This window comes from Oryx dammah, unplaced genomic scaffold (genome assembly GCF_014754425.2).
Source record: "Oryx dammah isolate SB20612 unplaced genomic scaffold, SCBI_Odam_1.1 HiC_scaffold_28, whole genome shotgun sequence".
In the NCBI taxonomy this organism is placed as follows: domain Eukaryota; kingdom Metazoa; phylum Chordata; class Mammalia; order Artiodactyla; family Bovidae; genus Oryx; species Oryx dammah.
The window spans coordinates 57080156-57094704 of NW_024070212.1; the positions used below are offsets into that span (position 1 = coordinate 57080156).

Sequence of the window (14549 nt, forward strand, 5' to 3'; positions counted from 1 at the left end):
CTAATTTGTTTCTAATGATTATAAATAACTCTTTGGCCACCTCATGCGAAGAGTTGACTCATTGGAAAAGACTCTGATGCTGGGAGGGATTGGGGGCAAGAGGAGAAGGGGACGACAGAGGATGAGGTGGCTGGATGGCATCACCGACTCGATGGAGGTGAGTCTGAGTGAACTCCGGGAGTTGGTGTTGGACAGGGAGGCCTGGCGTGCTGCGATTCATGGGGTCGCAAAGAGTCGGACACGACTGAGCGACTGAACTGAACTGAACTGAACTGAACTGAACTTACAAACAAATATCTAGTTTATAAAGTTTTATCACATTTCAAATTCTTTTCTTAGGATAGGTTTCAAAAGTGAAATTTTGGTTTGAAGGTATTATCGCCCTTTTAGGCTCTAACCTAAACCTGTATTGCCTTCCTAAAACACCCCCTCCCTCACTGTTCACCTGCTGCTCTCTCTCACCAGGTGACCTCGTTTGCCCTCACAGAGAAAATTCTGTCTGTACAGCAAAGAACCCTGCGACAGCCTGCAGCCCTGCCCACCAGCTGATCAGCACAAGCCCTGACTTTCTGCCTTCCCCTTCAGTCTGAAGACCTGCCTGCCCCTCTTCGCCCTTCCCTGCCCATCAGTGCTTCCTCCCTACTGACATTCCTACCTCTGTGCTGTTTGCCCTTCGTAGGCCCTTCAATAGGTACCCCTGCTCCCCAGGGCTCTTTTTCACAGTCAAACTTGTTACTCAGTTCTTCACATCTTAAAGCTACTGACTTTCCAATTAGGTCATATTGGTAAACCTGGCAGTGAGGAGGAAGGTGGGGTAGGGAGCTCCTTTTCCCGCCTCTGGTTCCCCAATCCCAGAACTGCCCTCAGAAGAGGAGGAGGGGAGGCTCAGGAGGCTTCCATTCCTCTTCCCGTCCTTTTGCCCCCACCCCAGGTCGGTGCTGGGCAGCAGCAGGCCCTAGGACAGTGGATGGAAGGGAACAAGGTATCATTTCGCCAGTTGCCATCTCCTCTCTCAAGCCTTCTTCTCCTTTTCTTTTTCTTTTTATCATCATTAGCTTCTACCACCCCAGTCTCAGTTCTGCATTTACCCCCAGAACTCTGTCCCCTAACTACAAGCTCCCAGAGTCCCAGAACCCACTCTCATCTTCTCCAGGCCCCACACCTGGGTGGGGGGAGAAGAGCATCATCAAGGAGAGAAGTGCATGTGGCCTTTCAAGTAGGAACTGTGAGCTTATTTTCCCACAGAAACACTGACTTCTAGCCCTCATGGCTCAATGATATAATTATTCAGGTAATTTGGGGGTTTTTAGTCTCTATACGCATAGCACTGACTATACATGGAAATATATTGCAAAGTACAATCAGTTGGCATAATAAGCAAACATTTGGAATGTAAGTTGTTGACAAATTAGAAACAAACTGCCAGTTTTTATCTCCTGAAAAATACTAATCCTAACACCTGGCATACAGGAGGTGCTCAAAAAACAACTGTTGACTTGATTCACGTGCAAGTTATCCTTTAAAATCATACTGCTAGCTATAATTTGCAGTGTGCAATGCCTAGTACGTTTAACTCAGATGACCATTATATCTACTACTGCGGGCAGGAATCCCTTAGAAGAAATGGAGTAGCCATCATAGTCAACAAAAGAGTCCGAAATGCAGTACTTGGATGCAATCTCAAAAACGACAGAATGATCTCTGTTTGTTTCCAAGGCAAACCATTCAATATCACAGTAGTCCAAGTCTATGCCCCGAACAGTAATGCTGAAAAAGCTGAAATTGAATAGTTCTATGAAGACCTACAAGACCTTCTAGAACTAACACCCAAAAAAGATGTCCTTTCCATTATAGGGGACTGGAATGCTAAAGTAGGAAGTCAAGAAACACCTGGAGTAACAGGCAAATTTGGCCTTGGAGTACAGAATGAAGCAGGGCAAATGCTAATAGAGTTCTGCCAAGAGAATGCACTGGTCATAGCAAACACCCTCTTCCAACAACACAAGAGAAGACTCTACACATGGACATCACCAGATGCTCGACAGCAAAATCAGATTGATTATATACTTTGCAGCCAAAGATGGAGAAGCTCTATACAGTCAGCAAAAACAAGACCGAGAGCTGACTGTGGCTCAGATCATGAACTCTTTATTGTGAAATTCAGACTGAAATTGAAGCAAGTGGAGAAAACCACTAGAACATTCAGGTATGACCTAAATCAAATCCCTTATCACTATACTGTCGAAGTGAGAAATAGATTTAAGGGACTAGATCTGATAGAGCGCCTGATGAACTATGGACAGAGGTTCATGACATTGTACAGGAGGCAGAAATCAAGACCATCCCCAAAAAAGAAATGCAAAAAAGCAAAATGGCTGTTTGAGGAGGCCTTCCCTGGTGGTGCAGAGGTTAAAGCGTCTGCCTGCAATGTGGGAGACCTGGGTTCGATCCCTGGGCCAGGAAGATCCCCTGGAGAAGGAAATGGCAACCCACTCCAGTATTCTTGCCTGGAGAATCCCATGGACGGACATGGCCTACAGTCCACGGGTCGCAAAGAGTTGGACACGACTGAGCGACTTCACTTTCACTTTTCACTTTTCACTTTACAAATAGCTGTGAAAAGAAGGGAAGTGAAAAGTAAAGGGGAAAAGGAAAGATATACCCATTTTAATGAAGAGTTCCAAAAAATAGCAAGGAGAGATAAGAAAGCCTTTCTCAGTGACCAATGCAAAGAAATAGAGGAAGACAATAAAATGGGAAAGACTAGAGATCTCTTCAAGAAAATTAGAGATACCAAGGGAACATTTTGTGCAAAGATGGGCTCAATAAAGGACAGAAATGGTATGGACCCAACAAAAGCAGAAGATATTAAGAAGAGGTGGCAAGAATACACAGAAGAACTGTACAAAAAAGAGCTTCACAACCAAGATAACCACGATGGTGTGATCACTCACCTAGAGCCAGACATCCTGGAATGTGAAGTCAAGTGGGCCTTAGGAAGCATCACTACGAACAAAGCTAGTGGAGGTGATGGAATTCCATTTGAGCTATTTCAAATCCTGAAAGATGATGCTGTGAAAGTGCTGCACTCAATATGCCAGCAAATTTGGAAAACAGCAGGGACCACAAGACTGGAAAAGGTCAGTTTTCATTCCAATCCCAAAGAAAGCCAGTGCCAAAGAATGCTCAAACTACTGCACAATTGCACTCATCTCACACGCTAGTAAAGTAATGCTCAAAATTCTCCAAGTTAGGCTTCAGCAATACGTGAACTGTGAACTTCCAGATGTTCAAGCTGGTTTTAGAAAAGGCAGAGGAACCGGAGATCAAATTCCCAACATCCTCTGGATCATGGAAAAGCAAGAGAGTTCCAGAAAAACATCTATTTCTGCTTTATTGACTATACCAAAGCCTTTGTGTGGATTACAATAAACTGGAAAATTCTGAAAGAGATAGGAATATCAGACCACCTGACCTGCCTCTTGAGAAACCTGTATGCAGGTCAGGAAGCAACAGTTAGAACTGGACATGGAACAACAGACTGGTTCCAAATAGGAAAAGGATTACGTCAGGCTGTATATTGTCACCCTGCTTATTTAACTTATATGCAGAGTACACGATGAAAAATGCTGGGCTGGAGGAAGCACGAGGTAGAATCAAGATTGCCAGGAGAAATATCAATAACCTCAGATATGCAGATGACACCACCCTTATGGCAGAAAGTGAAGAGGAACTAAAGAGCCTCTTGATGAAAGTGAAAGAGGACAGTGAAAAAGCTGGCTTCAAGCTCAACATTTAGAAAATTAAGATCATGGCATCTGGTCCCATCACTTCATGGCAAATAGATGGGGAAACAGTGGAAACAGTGTCAGACTTTATTTTGGGGGGCTCCTAAATCACTGCAGATGGTGATTGCAGCTATGAAATTAAAAGACGCTTACTCCTTGGAAGCAAAGTTATGACCAACCTAGACAGCCTATTAAAAAGCAGAGACATGTGTATGCCCATCGCAGCACTGTTTATAATAGCTAGGACATGGAAACAACCTAGATGTCCATCAGTAGATGAATGGATAAGAAAGCTGTGGTACATATACACAATGGAGTATTACTCAACCATTAAAAAGAATACATTTGAATCAGTTCTGATGAGATGGATGAAACTGGAGCCGATTATACAGAGTGAAGTGAGCCAGAAAGAAAAACACCAATACAGTATACTAACACATATATATGGAATTTAGGAAGATGGCAATGATGACCCTGTATGCAGGACAGCAAAAGAGACACAGATGTGTATAGCGGACTTTTGGACTCAGAGGGAGAGGGAGAGGGTGTGATGATTTGGGAGAATGGCATTGAAACATGTATAATATCATGTAAGAATCGAAATGCCAGTCTATGTCTGATGCAGGATATGACACGCTTGGGGCTGACGCGCGGGGATGACCCAGAGAGATGTTGTGGGGAGGGGGGTGGAAGGGGGGTTCATGTTTGGGAACGCATGTACACCTGTGGTGGATTCATGTCAATCTATGCCAAAACCAATACAGAATTGTAAAGTAAAAATTAAAAATAAATAAATAAATTAAAAAAAAAAAAAAAAAAGCAGAGACATTACTTTGTCAACAAAGGTCCGTCTAGTCAAAGCTATGGTTTTTCCAGTGGTCATGAATGGATGTGAGAGTTGGACCATAAAGAAAGCTGAGTGCCGAAGAATTGATGTTTTTGAACTGTGGTGTTGGAGAAGACTCTTGAGAGTCCCTTGGACTGCAAGGAGATCCAACCAGTCCATCCTAAAGGAGATCATGTGTTCATTGAAAGGACTGATGTTGAAGCTGAAACTCCAGTACTTTGGCCAACTGATGCAAAGAGCTGACTCATTGGAAAAAACCCTGATGCTGGGAGGGATTGAGGTCAGGAGGAGAAGGGGACGACCAAGGATGAGATGGTTGGATGGCATCAGCGACTCAATGGACGTGGGTTTGGGTGGACTCTGGGAGTTGGTGATGGACAGGGAGGCCTGGCATGCTGCGGTTCATGGAGTCGCAAAGAGTTGGACACAACTGAGTTACTGAACTGTACTGAACTGAATGCCTAGTAAGAGTTCTTGCAGTTTTGCCTTAGAAAACCAGTAGGTGGAACCGTGAGACCCACACAGAGCTAGAGCTGGAAAGGAGGTGGCTGTCCTTCATGAACAGGGGTGCTCACAAAGGCCAGAAAAGCTTCCTACCACCCAAGAAACTGGAAAGGCAGGGACCAAGATGTGTTCTATGTCACCCACTGTCACTAAACATACTTCAAATCCTACTGGGAGATTTCGTCATAAAAATAATCCTTTCACACTAACTGAGCATTAAAAAAATATTTATTTGGCTGCCCTGGGTCTTAGTTGCAGCATATGGGATCTAGTACCCTGACGAGGGATTGAACCCGGGCTCCCCTGCATGGGAGTGCAGAGTCTCAGCCACTGGACCCCCAGGGAAGTCACTAACTTGTCTTTTTCAAGGCAACTTTAATATAGGATCTTACATTCCTTTATCTAGAAGGTAGTAGTATTACTAGCCTGTTTCTGGCTGGGATCTACAATCAATAATAACTGTAGGTAACTAGTAGCCAGTAGACCACACAGAACGACTATAGTCTAGTACCTCCATGCCCTATCTGAACAATGGCCAAACTAAACAGAGCAAGGTCTGACGCTTCTGGACACCCCAAGGATCTCTGGCTAAATTTAATGAAAGAATTGCTGTTATTTAGGCTTTGAGGCCTGCACTGAAGACAGCACTGTAAGTGCATAACAATGAGGCTCTGGTGATTTGTGGTGAGATGGGCTCTGGGCTCTGCTGTGCCTCTAGCAGAGTGGGAAACTGGCTGGTCCAGGAGGGTGAGAAAGATGCTGGAGCAGAGCAGAAGGCATGCAGGGCCTCCTGAAGCTTCTAGAGGTCAGAAGTGTGTCCATGGGGGCAAGACCTGCTGGGCATTTTACCAGCCCAGTGCAGTGAGTGAATGACAGTATGAGTGAAAAACAGCCTGCTGTATAGAAGCTTCTGGGAAGCACCTACTGCCAGGCACTGTTCCAAGCACATTACACAGATTATTAATTTATTTACTCTTTATAACAATATTCTGAAGACATTACTGTAACTGCCTGCATTTTTTAGCTGAGAAAACTGAGGCCCTCAGAGTACAAGTAAAGTATCCAAGGTCAGAGGCTAGGAATTAGATATAGGGGACCTAGGTTCCAAACCAAATTCCCTGCACTGTGTCTAGCATGCTGTACTTTCTCTCAAATGTGTGAACACAGAGGCGCACAGGAGAGGGTCCTGCTCCTCTTCACAGAGTCAGGGAGGTAAAAAAGGTACATTGCACAGGATGCAGAGAGTGCAGTTATTCACCTAGTAGCCTGGTAGAGCAGGGGCCCAAGACAGACTCAAGCTCTCCACAACTAACTCGCTAGGAATCCTATGTGCACAAGGATGCAGGCTGTGCAGTACAAATCATAGGCCACACGGCAATTAGGCCAATCCTGCATACTGAACCAGTATGTACATAAGTCCCATGCATTCATCCATATCTTTCTTTTAACATTTTAGTTCACTTTTCTAAAAATAGTTCTAGCGAGATATAATTGATAAATAATAAACCGTAGATATTTAAAGTGTACAAATTGATAAATATATGCATTGACCCATGAAACTATCACCACAATCGAGATAAAGAACACAACCATAATACACAAAAATTTCTTTTGCCCCTTCTCCCAGCACCCTTCCTTACTCCCAGGCAATCAGTGATCTGCTTTCCATTTCTATAGATCAGTAGTTTGTTTTTTATGGACTATTTATAAATGCACATTATATGCTTTTTGTTTGCCTTCTTTTGCTTAGCATGATTATTTTGAGATTCATTTATATTGTTGCATAGCAAGAGCTCATTCTTTAGCTCATTCTGACTAGAATTTCATAAAAGAAAAAACCAGTTAGGCAAAGACTTCTTAGGATTTACAGTTTTGGGTGTTTTTTTCTAGGAAATTTTTGCCTAACCCAAGGTCACAAATATTTTTCTCCTATGTTTTCTTCCAGAAGTTTTATAATATCTGGTTTTACATTTAGGTCTATGATCCATTTTGAGATAATTTTTGTATGTGATGTGCAGTATGGGTTGAAGTTCACTTTTTTGCCTGTAGATATCCAATTGTTTCAAAATTGTTTATTGAAAAGACCCTCTTCTCCACTGAATTGCCTTTGTACTTTTGTTGAAAATCAATCGACCATATATATGTGAGTTTATTTTTGGACTCTTCATTCTCATTCATTAATCTATTTCCCTACCGTTACAGTACCAACAGTGAATGCAGAGCTTCTCTGTGACCGCCCTGTGTAAGGCAGCGTGCATGCATTACCTAATTTCCCTTCTGCCTCATGCTCATGAGATGAGTGTCACTACCTCATTCTTCAGATGGGGAAGAAGCTCAAAAAGGTGTCACTTGTGGCCACACAGTCATTAAGTGGCAGAATTATGATTCAAACCACATCTGTCTAATTCCAAAAGCTGTGCTCTTAATTTCTGGTGGTAAACAGAATAATGCTTCCCCCAAAGACAGCCATATCCTAATTCCTGAAACCTGTGAATGTGTTGCCTTACATGACAAAAGAGACTTGCAGGTGTGATTAAGTTCAGGATCTTGAGATGAGAAGGTTATTGGGCTTCTGAGGTGGGTCACGTGAAATCACAAGGGTCCTTATAAGAGGAAGGCTGGAGGGTCAATATCAAGGAGAAGGACAGGGAGGCAGAGGTCAAAGTCAGAGAAAGATTAGAAGATGATACGCTGCTGGTTTTGAAGACACAGGAAGGGGCCAAGAGTCAATTAACACTGGGAGCCTTTAGGTGGAAAAGGTAAGAGAACAGACTATCCCTTCAGAGACTCCAGAAGAACGAGCCCTATGAGCAATTTGGTTTTACCCCAGGGAAAGGAATTTCAGATTCAGTATAATACAGTACAATAGTAAATTTGTGGTGACTTGTTACATTGGCCATAAGCCATTAATATACCATGGATGTTCTAACCTGTATTAAAGTGTGACACATAATTTGGGTAAATTATTTAACTTTTGGGAGGCACAGCACCTCCATCTTCTAATGGCCACAGTAACGCTAACTTCCTAGGCTAAAGGGATGAGAGAAGTATTCCTGACACAAAGCTCAATAAACATTAATTATGTGGAAAAATCACACATCATCTCTAGAAACCTCCAGACACTGCCAGTGAGGGCCTTGGTGGTGGTGATTTAGTTGGTAAGTAGTGTCCAACTCTTGCAGCGCATGGATTGTAGCCTGCCAAGCTCCTCTGTCCATGCGATTCTCCAGGCAAGAGTACTGGAGTGGCTTGCCATTTCCTTCTTCAGGGCATCTTCCCCACCCAGGGACTGAACCTGTGTCTCCTGCATTGCAAGCAGATTCTTTACTGTCTGAGCCACCAAGGAAGGCTGTTAGAGCCTTAGGAGACATTTTTTTAGCTAGTCTGTTGATCCCTTGGTCCTTGGTAGGAAACGGAATCCTACTCTCAAGCAGCATGACAGCCCCAAGCCTTGAGTGACAGTTGGCAATTATAGGAGCCCACAGCAAGGGAGTCTGGGAGTAGAGAGTAGAGACAGAGGTTGTAGGACAAAGGGATGCTAAATCAAACCCCTCAACTCTCACTACAAAGTGCTGAAATTTCTTTTTTCTTCCTTAAAGAAACATGCATGCATGCATACTAAGTCATGGATCTGCTTACTTGTTATTTAGTCAGAAAATATTTACTGAACACCTACTATGCGAAAAACATGGTGCTAGTGTAGGGTATACAATCTAGAGGGGGAGACAGATGTTAAGTCTATAAATACGCTCAGAAACAAAGAAGGACAAATGGTGACAAGTGCTACCTAGGAGAAAACTGGGTGAGAGACAGAACATAGAATGAAAGAGGGCAGGAGTGCTGCTGGTCTATTTAGAAAGGAATAGGGATAGCAATTTATTCATTCACTCAATCAATCAAACATATTTATTGACTGTTTATTCTGTATCAAGATGGGCATTGGGGTACAGGGGTAAACAAGAGTTTCTGTTCTCCTGAAGCTTGTGTGTGTGCAAGAAAGAAACAGAGAGAGAGAAAGAAAGGGAGAGATGGAGGAGAGAAGCGTAGGAGGGAGAGAGGGAAGAGAGAGGGTGAGAGGTAGCGAGCACACACAAGGGCGAGTCAGCATGGGTGTGTGTGTGAATAGGATATAAATGCACAAACAGATATGCTCCCTCCTCATTATTCACAAATTTTGTACTTGCAAATTCAGTTTCTAAAATGCATTTGTAACCCAAGATCAATAGTTGTGGCACTTTCACGTTCACTAATGGACGTGCTTTAAGGTGGCAAAAAATGTGAGTTACCCAATGTACATGTGGCCAAGGAGGCTCTACTATCTTCTACTTGCTCTCAAACTGCAGTGTCCTTTCTACTGTTGATGTGGTGCCACATTTTTTGTGTTTTTTTGTTGATGATTTGCCTGTTTAAAATGGTCCCTGAGCTTACAGCTAACGTGCTGTCTAGTGTTCCTAAGTGCAAGAAGGCTGTGATATACTTTATAAGAAAACGTGTATTATTAGATAAACATCAGTCAGGCCTGAATTACAGTGTTATTGGCTGTGAGTTCAATGTTAGTGAATCAACAATATATGTGTTTCCCTGTTTCTAAACATGAACTGCATCATCTAAGAAAACTCTAAGAGAAAGTTTCAACAACAATGACAAAAATAAAAGTTGTTAGAATAAGATTATTTAGCCTCTAAAAGTAGGAACAACATCAGTTTGGTTGTTTAAGTTCTAGTTTATTTACTTAAAAATCAGCTTCTTTCCTTGAAATAATAGAACCCTAACATGACATACAGATATATGTTGCCCATGAGCCAGAGTTTGAAAAATATTTTTATAAAAAAGCAACAACTTTATTGTTACAAAATAAACAACACACTCTATAGTTACAAAAGGTCTCTCAATAATCATAGGATGTTAGATTTTTAAGAGACTGTTCAGTTTGAAATTCTCTCTTCCACTCTTAATCTTTCTTCAAAAATTTTACTTTATATTCTAAATAACATGATTTACTTTTAGTATATGCACATTTTGTTCAATCATTTCAGTTTATAGTATTCTCCCTTGCTTGTTGCATATTAAAATGTTGCAGAACTGGGGACATGGATTCTGAATTGTATTTCCACTTACCCATGCTCTCCATATTCAAGGGTTCTGCTTCTTCACTAACTAGAATATAATAAAATGATGTTAAATTTACATTTTTGAATCAGATATGTATCTTAGTCTTCTACCAAGTCTTAAGACATAAAACATAAAACACAAAAGCAAATACACAGTGAAGATTTAAGCTATTTATTACTAATCAAATAGAAACTGAATAATTGTCTTTCTCACCAAATAATCTCATAATGGTATATTTGCTATAACATTTATGTCATTTATTACATGATATTTAGTTGATATTATAATGATATGAATAAAAAAAATAACAAATCCCCATATTCTGAATTCCACTTGCATTTGACTTTATGACAGCAAAAACTGTTTGAGAGATAATACCATGATTGTTTTGGCTGCTAACAGATGTACAAATACTAAATCCATAAAAATCCTATAAATGAAAAAACAGTCCTACCAGGTAATGTCATTTTGGTTTTGGCATGTTTTGTTTTCTTTCGTTTTTGAGGTTTTGGAGCCATGGCTCAGATTTTCAGCTGCATAAAGAGAGGATATCATTAGCATCATTTATAGTTTCAAATAATAAGTATTATCATCTAATAAACATAAGAATATATTTCCTAAGTTTTGTCTTTGGCTAAATCATCATGTGGGTTTCCCTAGTGGTTCACTAGTAAAGAATCTGCCTGCCAGTGCAGGAGACACAGATTCAATCTCTGGGTGGGGAAGATACCCTGGAGAGAGAAATGTCAACCCACTGCAGTATTCTTGCTTGGAGGATTCCAAGGACAGAGGATCCTGGTGGGCTCCAGTCCATAGGGTCACAAGAGCTGGACATGACTTAGCAACTAAACAGCAAATCAACATGTATCTTCACAAATGGGTGTTTTGTGACCAAAAGTTTATTGCAACAACAGTCTTCCTAGTGAGATCTTGCCATTCCAGGGGAGCCATTCAGCTGAAGCTGAAGTTTTGGCAAGAGACACTTCAAGGTTTCTGCCACAGATCCTGCCATGGAAGCACAAAAGAGGACACTGGATCCCCTGCCTCCTGCTACTGTTTCCATTTCAGGAAGCTGCTCTGTGCTCCCCTGTGCCCGGCAGGTGTCCCAGCTACAAACACAGGCTTAAAGTCCATAGGCAGGCACAGACTCACAATGTGTATATAGATGCATGATTTTTGAATGATATAAATAAACCTAGACAGCATATTAAAAAGCAGAGATGTCACTTTGCCGACAGAGATCCATATAGTCAAAGCTATGATTTTTTCAGTAGTCAAGTATGGATGTAAGAGATGAACCATAAACAAAGCTGAGCACTGAAGAATTGATACTTTTCAATTGTGGTGTTGGAGAAGACTCTTGAGAGTCCCTTGAACTGCAAAGAGAGAAAGCCAGTTAATCCTAAAGGAAATCAACCCTGAATGTTCATTGGAAGGACCGATGTTAAAACTGAAGCTCCAATACTTTGGCCACCTGATGCGAAGAGCCGACTCAATGGAAAAAATTCTGATGCTGGGAAAGATTGAGGGCAGGAGGAGAAAGGGGTGACAGAGGATGAGATCGTTGGATGGCATCATTGACTCAATGGACGTGAGACTGAGAAAACTCTAGGAGATGGTGAAGCCTGGCATGCAGCAGTCTATGGGGTTGCAAAGTGCAGACACCACTTAGACTGAACAACAACAAAATTTAAATAGTACTTTTGTCCTAAATGTGTACATGTAACCATGGTGTCTTTATTTGCACTCTCAGAGAATACCTCCAAAAGTTTTCTGTGAATTACTCAACAATTTTGACAGGATGTAACACGTCCAAGGTCATTGCGATGACACTAAATCCCTGTCATCTCAATGATCAGCTCTGATCCATCTTGTTAGATGGGTAGGGTGTGATTTCAGGAGTTTGACCAGCAGGGTTTAAAAACAGACCCTTCTACCAGCTTAGTGGCCTTAGGCAAATTATTGTGCAATGGATGGCTCTGACCCAGTTTCAGCCTGTTGAGTCTCCTCTATCCTACTTCCCAGCCTTAGTGTAATTTCACATCTTGGACCTAGTCTTCTTCTCAGAAGATTCTTATCAATGTACCCATCTCTATATTCTATCTCAGCTATATTTGTCTTAAAATACACAGAAACCTTGTGAAGGTCACCCAAACTCACCTGACGTGCACACTCCCCCACACACACACTATTTATTTCACAAATATTTACTGAGTGACTATAATGTGCCAGATGCTTTCCTAAGTATTAGGAATATAGCTGTGAAAAAATAGGCAAAACTCCTGCCCTGATAGAGCTTGTGTTCTAGTGGGGAAACCAAAGAAAGGAACAAAATAATCAGTCCCTCAAATGATGATAACTATTACGGAGAAAAGGAAAAGCAGAGGGGGGTGTAGGAGGAGAGAGGGTGCACGCAGGGAGACCTCACTTAAGCAACATTGGAGCAAAGTCCAAAGAGAAGGGAGGGAGCCAGAAATGCAGGTATCTCGGGAAGGAAAGGGTATTTCCAGGCGGAGGGAATGGTAGGTGTAATAATTCTGGGGCAAGTGTTTGCGTGGCGCTTTAGGAAAACACAAGAAGGTCATGATGGTTGGAGCAGAGAGACTCAGGGGAAGACTAGGACCTGAAGTTGGTTGGAGAGGTAATGCAGCTATATTAACAGTCAGTTTTGCTGTAGAAACAAATGCCCTTTACTGCTCAGTAACATGCAACAGCAAACATTTCTTTCTTCCCATGTTCTTTATTATGGCTGTGGGTGAGATGTTGGTTCCAGTCTTTTTCTGCGACACAGGCTGAAGGAGCAGTGCCTATTTGACACATACTACTTTTGCGGCAGAAGAAAAAGTGAGAGCTAATAAAATCGAGTAATGCTTTCTAACTCTTCTTGGCACTGGTGCACTGTTCTTTTTTCTGCTTACATTCCATTGGCTCAACCAAATCACACAGTCAATCCTGATAAGGGGGTAAGAATGTATGCTTGCCTAGGAATGGGTCGGAATGATGATCCTCCTACAAGGGAGGTGGATAGTTGGGGGCAATTATATAATGTACCACAAGAGGGCTAGGTCATGGAGAAGGACTTTGGGTTTCACTGTGAACGAGGTGGGGCGCTTTGGACGGTTTTGAGCTGGGGAGTTACTTCACTTGACTTGATTCACATTTTGAGAATCACTGTGGCTGCTGTGATGCCAAGACTACAGCAAGGAAAGAACTGAAGTAGAGAATCCAATTAAAAGACAGTCAATTATCCAAGAAAGAGATAGTGGCAGTTTAGATCAGGGAGGTGAGAGTGGGATGGAAAAACTGACTGGATTCAGGATAGATTTTGTAGAACCCACAGTATTTGCTGATGACTTGGATGCAGGTTCTGAGAGAAAGAAAGAGATCACGGATGACGTTAGTGAGTTTTGCCTCAAGAACTGAAAGCATAGGTTTGCTGTTTATTGAGACGGCGATTCCCCAGGAAGAATTGTTTTGAAAAGGAAGATTGGGAGTTAAATTTGGGGCATGTTAAATAGACTATATACCGAGAGGATGCAGGTTCATTTTCTTTCCTATTATTGTGACCTCTGTAACTGGCACAGTATATGTACCAAGAAAAATTGTTAATGATGCCCTGGGCCTTCTTTCCCTTCTATTCTTAGCTTATGAAATTCCAATCTTAAAAAAAAAAAAAGGCTTCTGCCTAAACTGTGAATAACTTCCCTCGTGGCTCAGATGGTAAAGAATCTGCTTGCAAAGCAGGAGACCCATGTTTCATCCCTGGGTTGGGAAGATCCCTTGGAGAAGGGAATAGCTATCCACTCCAGTATTCTTGCCTGGAGAATTCCATGGACAGAGGAGCCTTTTGGGCTACTGAGTGACTAAGGGCTTCACTCTTCTCTTTTTCTGTGAATAAGCTGTATGCATGCTGTATTAGTGTTCTATTGCTGCTAAAACAGTTATCACAAACTTAGTGTCTTAAAACAGTAAAAATTTATCTCACAGTTCTATAGTTTCAAAGTCTGGTTAAAATCAATGTGTCAACAAGGAAATCCATCAACATTTCCATCCTTTCTAGAGGTTCTAGGGGAGAATTCATCTTCGTGCCTTTTCCTACTACTGGAGGACCTCAGCATTCCTTGGCTTGTGGGCACTCTGGCTCCATCTTCAAAACCAGCGATGGTGGGTTTAAGTCCTTCTCGCATAGAATATTCTTACCTTCTCTTCCTCCTCCCTCTTCCACTTTTAAGAACCCTGGTGATTACCTTGGACTCACCTCGATAATAAAGGATGATCTTTCTCTTTTAAGGTCAACT

General features: G+C 41.9%; 1 protein-coding gene across 2 annotated transcripts in view; it reads right to left on the reverse strand.

Moving 5' to 3' along the window:
- The window catches only part of DNAI3 (dynein axonemal intermediate chain 3), an 86714-nt gene that overhangs the window by 67717 nt on the left and 4448 nt on the right, over window positions 1–14549 (reverse strand). For both annotated transcript variants that reach the window (XR_005719523.1, XM_040232426.1), the window contains exons 2-3: window positions 10706–10784; window positions 10258–10296 (exon numbers count right to left, since the gene is read on the reverse strand). Coding sequence is in view for 1 of the 2 variants with exons in the window: in XM_040232426.1 (XP_040088360.1) it covers window positions 10258–10296; window positions 10706–10769 (103 nt within the window). In the remaining variant the exon portion in view is untranslated. The remainder of the gene's footprint in view (window positions 1–10257; window positions 10297–10705; window positions 10785–14549) is intronic.